Source organism: Notechis scutatus, chromosome 4 (assembly GCF_049901735.1).
Source record: "Notechis scutatus isolate UNSWTSFEM ecotype Mainland chromosome 4, rNotScu1.2, whole genome shotgun sequence".
In the NCBI taxonomy this organism is placed as follows: domain Eukaryota; kingdom Metazoa; phylum Chordata; class Lepidosauria; order Squamata; family Elapidae; genus Notechis; species Notechis scutatus.
This window is the reverse complement of record NC_142012.1, coordinates 83386260-83396318: the sequence shown is the minus strand read 5'-3', so window position 1 is coordinate 83396318 and position 10059 is coordinate 83386260. Positions and strand designations below refer to the sequence as shown.

The following is a 10059-nucleotide window of genomic DNA, read 5'->3' as shown; positions in this document are numbered from 1 at the left end:
TGCCTAGATACTTCCAATCTTACGCGGGAGAAACCCGAATAACCAAAGATCCACATACAAATACCCGCGAGAACCTCAGAAAACAATATATATATATATATTATTCAGCTTTGTTCGGGTATTTTCCCACGTCATTATAGATGTGCTTTTAAAGTTGTAGCAACGTTTCAGCAGAATCTCATCTGCCATCATCAGGCTTCTGTATAGTGTTCATCTGTGAGTCAGACTTTCACAGCCATTTCTGTTTTAAATTTGGTGCTAGCCTACTGCTGTGCCAGAATGGTTTTTTCTTCATCCTGATTGGTTGGGAGTCTTGGTCTGTGTTTATTGGTCTTGGAGTTTGCAGTGTTCTGCTTGATTGGTGTTTCTAATAGCACCCAAAAAAATCCCCACAGAATCCATCATATGTGGAGTGGAATCTAGCCTAACTAAATTAAATACAGACGAAGCTGATAGAATAAGACACCAAGTCACTAACATCCTATGCACAAGCAAACCACCCAAAAGCAACTTGCACAAAGAGGAACTAAAAGCCCTGCAAGCCCTAAGGAACGACAGCAGCATAATCATACTTCCAGCAGATAAAGGTAATGCCACAGTAGTAATGGATAGAGAAGACTACGAAACAAAATTGACAGACCTACTCCAAGACTCCACATACAAACCCATAAACATGGACCCAACCACATATCTGGAAAAAATAACCAAGAAGAAAATTACAACCAGCCACATGAGCAAAGAGATCCAACAGACGATCATCCCAAGAGAAAAATCTTCCAGATGCCCCAAACTATATGGCCTCCCAAAAATACACAAAGAAGGCATACTTCTCAGACCCATAGTCAGCTCCAGAGGAGCACTACTACAAAACCTAGCCAAATACCTAGCAAAGCAGCTGAAGCAGCAGCTTCACATGTACAAAACTCATACCACCTCTTGGAAATGATCAAAGATCTACACGTGGAACAAGAAGATCTGCTTGTAAGTTTCGATGTGGTTTCACTATTCACTCAAGTCCCGATAAAAGAAACCCTACAAATCATCAAAAATAAATACCAACCAGTTAAACACCTCATGGAACTAGCAGAACACTGCTTAACCAACACATATTTCATATACAAAGGACAAAGATACAAGCAAATTGAAGGAGCCCCTATGGGATCATCACTGTAACCCGTCATTGCAAACCTGTTCATGGAAGAATTCAAATTCAGAGCCCTAGCCAATGCCACCCACAAACCCAAACAATGGTTAAGATACATTGATGACACATTTGTTATTTGGCCCCATGGAAAAGAAAACCTAAAAAATTTCCTAACACACCTAAACAGCACACACCCCAAAATCAAATTCACCATGGAAACGGAAACAAACAAACAACTACCATTCCTAGATATACTAATCTACAAAACAAAAAACAAAAAAAAAACAGATGGCACACTAGGACATACCATATACCAGAAGAAAACACACATCAACCGCTACCTCAATGCCCAATCCCACCGCCACCCAGCACAAATAAACTCTGTCGCCAAAACATTAATTGCCAGAACCAAATGCCTGGCAGACAAGACACACATAAAGACTGAACTATGCACCCTGACCAAAGCACTGACAACCAAACAGCTTCCACAAAAGCAAAATCACAGGCCTGATCCACAAAAACACACTGAGACATAATGGAGACCTAGAAGATGAACAGACCTATGGAACAGCTGTCCTGCCTTACATAAGAGGCACTACAGACAAAATCAGTAAGATACTACACAGGCATCACATCAAGACTGCCTTCAAAACAGACAGAAAAATAGCAGCTATCCTAAGAAACCCCAAAGATAAAATTGACCTGGAAAACCAAGGCATATATGAAGTCGCCTGCGCATCATGCCCTGCCACATACATTGGACAGACCAATAGAAGAATAAGTACCCGCCTAGATGAACACAAAAATGCAGTAAAAAAGCTGGAACACACTTCCTCACTAGTCCAACACATGAAAGCCACAGGTCATAGCATCGACTTCAATGGCACCAAAACCCTAGCCGCTATAGAAAACCCCAGCTACAGAATTATCAGAGAAGCCATAGAGATTGAAAAGAGAGCTGAAAGCATGAATAGAAGAGATGATTCCACCAGACTGTCAATTATTTGGAAGCCTGCACTCACAAACAAAAAAATCTCCACACCATAAGCCAGGCAAACACCTAGGCACAAACAGACTCCCCCTGATACCTCCAGCTCAAACACACCCCAACCAGGCACCCAGATGAAACCTAGCTTCCTAATAAATGATAGCCGTCCATTTACGCAGAGCACTAAAAGCCTCCAATACAGGAAACACAATGTTGCCAGCCAATGAAGACAAAAAAAAAGCTACAAAACAGACAGAAGATATTAGAAACACCAATCAAGCAGAACACAGCAAACTCCAAGACCAATAAACACAGACCAAGACTCCCAACCAATCAGGATGAAGAAAAAACCATTCTGGCACAGCAGTAGGCTAGCATCAAATTTAAAACAGAAACGGCTGTGAAAGTCTGACTCACAGATGAACACTATACAGAAGCCTGATGATGGCAGATAAGTTTCTACTGAAACGTTGCTACAACTTTAAAAGCACAACTATAATAACGTGGGAAAATACCCAAACAAAGCTGAATACCATACATACATACATACATACATACATACATATATACATACATACATACATACATACAACACACACACACTAAATGAATAAATAAACTATCATGAGTGACCTTTCCTCCAGGTACAATCACATACGGTTCCTTCTACTTTTTGTGGCCCCTCCTTGACCAATCAAAGACATTAAGTCATAACTCTGTTTTCCTTGTGGGTGAACTCTTTTAATACCCTCTACATGGGGCTGAATGCAAAGGAACCCTCAGAATCTAGAGATGAATTAGATTTTGGTATCAGGAACCATGATGGGTAACATTCAATTCGCTCAATTTTCCCGTTAGTTGAGCTACACGGGTTTTCTGTTTTCTTCCAGGTGCAATTAAAGGAGTTGGATCCAAGAGTTGGGCTTTCTCTACCTCTCTGTCTACCCTTGGGAACATCTCCCCAGAGATTTTTATGACCCTCACTTGGTTTATCATTAAAGGCTGGCTTTCCCCCCCAGATCTTGAGTTAGGATGTTTCTCTTTAGGTCCAAGATAATGCAGAAGAAGAGTATGTTTTTATAGGATGCTGGTTTTATATTATTTCTTTCTTTTTAAAAATTATAATGTTTTTAATTTCATAAAGCTACCTAGGTTTGTTTTCAGCAGCAAAGAAATCTGATAAATGCATTTCTGTTCTGTTCTGGCTTCAGAAAGAGTCAGGAACTGGAATTAATAGTCCCAATGTATCCCAAAACTAGTAGGTAGAATTGTCTGTTTGAAAAAAAAAAAAAAAGGAACATTATGGTTAATTTGAGTTTTGTACATTACCAAGAGATGAGTAAAGAGCTACATGGGCAGAGATATTTTTTTTTTCATAGTTCCTCTCCATGCTTTATTTTCTTCTAATTTCAGAACTCCATCATTTAGAGAAGAACTGAGCTTTTCTCCAGAAGCCAGAAGAGAGAAATCCATATGGGAGTTCCCTCTGCCAGATTATCCTTTCCTCAGCCTTCATCTGATCTATTCTATGATCCTTTGATTTATCTTGAATACTGCCAAGGCCTTGAAAACAAAAATTAAAATCTGTTAGAAAGAGTAGAATAGGGCTACAGAATCCTGCACCCACATAAATTGATAGAATTTGCAAATTAATTATCCTTACTCTAACTTAAACTCTTTTTATTTGTTATGTCAATTGCCAACAGAGCAATTCATTCATTCATTCATCCCAACATTCAATTTCTATGCTGCCTATCTCACCTGGTGATAATAGATAGACATCTTTCTGGGTGGGGTTGTCTTTGCAAGAGAATGCAGTTGCTTTATTAAAAGAACCACATGCTCAGGCAAATGAGTTGCAATGCCTCTAAATGAATTTTTATCCATCTATCTCAGGACTCTGTACTCCACATTCAATTGTTGCAACAGCTGCCAGCATCATCACAACTGCAATTTCTCCAAATATATCCATAAAATCCCAAATGATGGCTCAACGATATAAACTATAGGAAACGGGAGATATTTTATAGTCCCTGCTAGTGTTGTGCATGGCCAAAAGGGGTGGACCTCTCTTCTTCTGCTTTTATCATTTATCAGGTAGTTTTGATCTCACTATGGGACCCTTTGTGTATTCTCTCAACCCTTTCATAGGGTGGATAAGGTACAGCATAATACCTCTGGATTTTGTGTGCAGCAGATGTATATAATAAAATGCACTATCTCCGTAATTAAAATGTCAAACTGGAGTAGAAAAATTATTCAGAGTCTAAGAGGGAAAATACATCAGAGAACAGAAATGTAGTCCAGATTAAAGATGTCCTAGATCTGAACATCTTTCAGATTTCCCCTTAATTGAATTGAGAAGATGAAGTTACGTTCTTAGCAAATAACTACATTAGTCTTCATGTGGTTAATATTAACGTCTCTCTATTCAAACATGCTAAAAACAGAATAGAACAGATAACATATAACAGTCACACATCCTTAGTTGGATACAGAGAGCATTGCTAACACAAATGGAAGATTTCCCACCTTTTTAGGTCTTCAACTCTCAGGTCAGTTCAAAACAAAAGCCAAAATTAAACCAAAAGGGGGAAAAAACCAATAATTGGACCATTAATACATTGATGGTCTAAATTTGCTGCATTCAAGAAAAGCAAAACGGTGTTACATTTTAAGACAGGCATAGCCTACAACAGAGAATTCCTTCTCCAACAGAAATCCTTCAATGTGTTTCCAAAATATTTTTTTATATATAGCTGGGATGCAAAAAATGTTTTATGTGTCCATTCTTAGGCATCCCAGCCAATTCAATATTTGTTGTCAAGAGAAACCTTAAGAATTACCCAGCCTGAAGAGGACCCCTGCTCTTAGATGCAGAACATTAGAAAGATCATTCTTCTTGTTTTGTGGGAATATCAGATCTGGTACAAATTTGCCCTCCAATGTGGCTTTATTGAAAACACACGTTTAAGATTTCAGCTTTAGAAAGTTGTGTAAACAGGATACTTCTGTCAACATTGGAAAGGGAGAAAACAAGTGGTTTGTGCACTCCTCTGTTTTTTTAAAAATATATAGTCTTGTAGGAAAGGGCTGTGGAACTGGGAGAAAAAATAAAACATACTTTTCAACATCTTTATATCCAGTTAATTTCAGAAGAGTGCAAATGTTGCTATCTTCAGATTCAGGTTGGAAACAGAACGGTGGTATTAGGAGACTCCACAGAGAGAAAACATGGAATAATGCTAACACAATTTATCCCCCCTCCCCCAATGCTCTGGCTTTGAAACGGAGTGTTTAATGGATTTTATTTACGTTGGGCATGTATTTTAAAATATATGATTCTGCATTAAAGAGAGCAGATAGATGATAGATAGATAGATAGATAGATAGATAGATAGATAGATAGATAGATAGACAGACAGATGATAGATAGATGATAGATAGATCAATAAAAGTTGGACCAGCTGTTTCTTTAACAAAATTAAAAAAGTACTAATACATAGGCTGTTACTGAACACAACTTCTTTATTCTGATGCCATAGTGTGGTTTCTGGTTAAATAAAAACAATACAAAATAAATTTCAAGTGCTTAAGAAAACCCCAAATTATTTTTTAAAAAATAAAATAAGGACTTGATCCTGTGCTCACCCAGAAATCTCCTCAAACCAATGAACACTTTTCTCTAAAACCACTTTGGCTCAGCAAAATGCACAATGTGTATAATTAGCACCCAACTACAGATTGATGCTAATGGGCCCATTAAGGTGTGGGGGTACCACTAATGTCCACTTTTTAGGTCTTTAAGGGCAAATCAGAACGATGGATCTGGACTTTACAATTTGCAGAGAGTACATAACCGCCCTGTGCTTTCTTAATCTCAGAAGTTAAATTAGTGTGAGGCCTCTATGGGGAAATGTGTCAATTCTTCTAACGACTTGGCAAAGGAGAAAAGAAAATAGGAAGTGTATTTCTTGTTTTTGACATCAAGTTTTTGACGTCTCTAAGTTATGCCCAAAAAAACATATATTTCCACCACATATTAATGCCCGAAGACTTCAAATGTATACAAGAGGCTTTGAAGTTTGCGGAAAAGTCCACAGACATTAATCCATTTTCTTGGATCCCATGAAATTCCTCATGAGGGCAATCAGGAATAATGTGGGAAAATTAAGCCTTACTTTTTGACATGGCCAAAGAAGCTTTGGATTATGTCCGAAGCTGGCACTAACAGGAATATTGGAAATGGAACTGACAGTTGTAAATATGTTTAATAGAGAAACCAATTGGATCCTTTAGTTCTCAGGTAAGAACTAAAAAACAGATTTGAACAATTTCCTTGGAGTTCACAGGTCACGTTCAGGAACAACATGGTAACAGTAGCATACCTTTCCTGGAAAATAATGTAGTTTAAGGGACATTCTTAATTTTTTAAAAAAGTCATAATAAATATAACCTACATATTTGCCATGTTTTACCTTCCTTGCAAAGGATATAGATTTTAAATTTAAAGAGTGAAATAAACGATCTCAGAATAATATTCCCAGGAAGTAGATAAGATAAAATACTTTTGCAACTTAAATAGACTTCTTTTGAATTAAGCTTTCCGGACAAGGTGAAAGACGACCAAAGAAAAGAAAAATCTATTGTAAGACAGTCTTACTCAGTCTGCCATCGACTCACAAATTCAAAAAAAACCAAAACCTTTCATTGTACTGGTTTAGTTTGGGGAATTGCAAACACAAGTGATCTGGTTAGAAAAGGGAGTTGTAAAATATTTATATTTGCTAGAGTATTAGAATGTGAATCTTGACATGGCAATAAACAGTGAAAGTCATACAGGAGAAAAGTCTATTTGCATTAATGAAAGGGAAGGAACCTTCTCCGGAGGAATGTTGCTAGCCTTACGTAAAAGCACTTTGGGATTTTCTTAAAATTTTAAGAAAAAAGTCCCTCACAAAAGACAAAATGAAAACCCTTTCCAAATTCCCTTCACCCTCCCCCTCATAATAAATTTAATTAACCCAGGCAAATAGTTTATTACTTGCGAAAATGTTCCTCTTATGATGTTTAGTTTTTTCACTTAAGCCAATGTTCTGATATTCTCCTTCAGATATAATGGTTGGCTTGATCATCATCTCCCAGATAACATGGCTAGCTGAGGGGCGGGGAGAGGTATCAGTCATAGAATCTGGAGAAGTTTGGACAAAACAACACGGAGTTGTATGTCATTGATTTTATCATTTGTATTTCTTTTAATATTACAAATTTGTGGCCTAAGACTTAGGGTTTAGCAACCTAGTTTGCTGTAGATCTGGAGAATGAAGGAGTGAAATTATACCTGGGGAACTTTGAAGATTTGGATTACAAGTCATTAATTCCTTGTCAGAAAACCTTTTAGATAAAATGCTCCAAAACCATTTTAGTGGGGATTTAGTGAGATTTAGTGCACTGTAGTATGGTTTCATTTAGGTGAAAACATGCCACTAACAGTTCAGTCAATAAAGTCGTGGAGAATATATGGGCTTGGAAAGAACAACTGAAGAAGAGAGATGGGCAGAAGTGAAAGAACGGGACAAAGGGAAGAAAGAAAACCAACCAGAATAATAATAATAATAATAATAATAATAATAATAATAATAATAATAATAATAATAATAATAATAATAATAATAATAATAATAATAATAAACAAACAACAGAACTTCTAGTTAAGGGTCATACAACAGGGTAACTCTTTCCGTTAAAAAAATATTTTGTTAAAAAACACTGAGATGAGGGCGATAGACTATTTGGTTTCTTCTAAGTAGATGTTCTTAAATTAATGCATATAAATAATTTGTAATTTCCTCTCTCTCCTGTTTAGCAAAGCTTCAAATGCACAGAACCATACAGCCCCCTCCCCCCATCTTACCCTCCCACCCATCCCCCCCAGGGTCAAAGTCACTTGATCGATGCCAAGTCTCTTTTTGATTCACTTTTTAAGACAAAGTGTGCCTCATCTCGCTCTGATTTTGCCACTGGGCTCATGGGCAGAAAAACCGTGTTTCCACTCCTACTGTTCTCCGCCTTGACCTTGGAAGGGTCAAAATTGTCTGACCTCCTTGCGTCGGTCAGAATTCGGATCTGTTCCTGGACAGTTTCTAACAATAGTTTCACTTCTTGTTGTTCTGCAATAAGACAGCTGCTGGCTGGGGCACTCAAGTTGACCATTTCGGTGGAATAAGAGTTCTTGCACCACTTGATGCCTGTGATGTCCGAAATGTTTTGAGTCTGCATGCAGGCTTCATCTAAGCCCACCGAAGGGATGATGGGAACAGAATTGGCTCTTGGTGATGAGTAGCCCCCCATGTTTCTTGGAGCCGCATTCTTGAAATAAGAGCTTGTTTCTCTTGAAGGCAGTTGCATATTTATTGAAGCGTTCTGTGGTGTTTTTGAACCAGGAGATAACCTAAGGAGGAAAATACATGAGAATCATTCATTTATAAGAGACAAGAAGTCAACACATCAGGTGCTTTGCTGTTAGAACATCATGCAATCATAGGAGGAAAGAGACCTTGGAAGCCTTCTAGAGAGGAGTCCTTACAGCATCCCTGACAAATGGCTGTTCAATTTCTTCTTGAAAACCTCCAGCAATGGAGCACCCACAACTCCTGGAAGCAAGCTGTTCCATTGATTAATTGTTCTCACTACCAATTGGATTTCCCTCTGAGGCACTTCCATCTGTTGTTTCTTGTCTTGCCCTCATTCTTTGGAGAATAAGACAATCTTCTCTTGTCTGTGACTGCCCCTCAAGTACTGAAGACTGCTATCGTATCATTCCTAAACCTCCTTTTCATTAGACTAAACATACTTCATTCCCTCATCTGTTCACTGTACGAGTTAGCCTCCAGTTCCCTCCTTATCTGGGTTCCCCTTCTCTGTACTCTTTCTAGAATCTTAGCATCTTTTTTAATAACAGGGTGACCAAAACTGGACACAATATTCTGTATGTGGCATCACCGGAGCAGTCTGGAGGGGTACTGTCACTTCTTGTGGTCTTGCTGTTATCCATCTGTTGTAGTAGCTCAGGACTGTGTTGGCTTTTTTGGGCATACTGCTGGCTAATACTTAAGTGATTGTCCACTAGGACATCTAGATCCCTCTCACTGTTGAGCCAGGTACCACCTATCCTATACCTTCATGTCATTCTATCACTTTGACTTCAGCAGCCTTTCTATGCTCACTGGAAAATTTCTTGGCTGTTCTCGTTTCCAAACGTCCTTTAATTACCATAGCCCATTGATATTTTGAAATAGGACAGTCCAATTCCATATTCCAAATTGTGAATTAACCATGTCTCTTAATATACTGAAAGTGAAAATTTCTCTAGATTCAGAAAATAAATCTAGATTCAGCAACAAGGGGTTTTAATGGTACATGTTGTCACTCAGCAATCTTACATCATCCAAGTTATTGTTGTGAAACATTTAAAAGTTTTAATTAGCAATGAGCTGGACCAAAATGTTAATGTCTATTTTCTCCATTAATTCCAGAAGAATGGTTTGTCAGCAATCGTCAGGGTCGGATTATCTTATAATGTCAAGTTTGCCTGCGATCATATCTGACGCACCTTCTCAACAGATTCCAAAATATGTTTTAAAGCTTTTGATATGGGGAAAGCAACTGAGTTATGAGTAAAATAAGAACCAAGGCCCTGCTAAACTATTAAAGGGAAAAGATAATAACTTTCCAGGGGAGTCCATAATGGTTTTTGAAATAAATTGCTTGAGTTCCAGGAAGCAATAAAGGTCAAAATATAAGCCTGATGGTGTAATTGAAAAAATATGTTTAGGGCCTGTTCTATGTTGACACCTTTTGATTTAATATTCATAAGGTTGTAAATAGTGCATTGGGAAAAGAAATAAGGGTCAAAGATGTGAATGTG

General features: G+C 37.9%; 1 protein-coding gene across 2 annotated transcripts in view; it reads right to left on the bottom strand.

The window, feature by feature from the left end:
* Positions 1-7789: 7789 nt before the first annotated feature.
* The window catches only part of NRG3 (neuregulin 3), a 424549-nt gene continuing 422279 nt past the window's right edge, over positions 7790-10059 (bottom strand). Inside the window, exon 8 of one of the 2 annotated variants that reach the window (XM_087963966.1) lies at positions 7790-8583. In XM_087963966.1, the coding sequence (XP_087820092.1) occupies positions 8076-8583 (508 nt within the window). In that variant the 3' untranslated portion in view covers positions 7790-8075. The remainder of the gene's footprint in view (positions 8584-10059) is intronic. The other variant, XM_087963965.1, reaches the window with a different exon arrangement.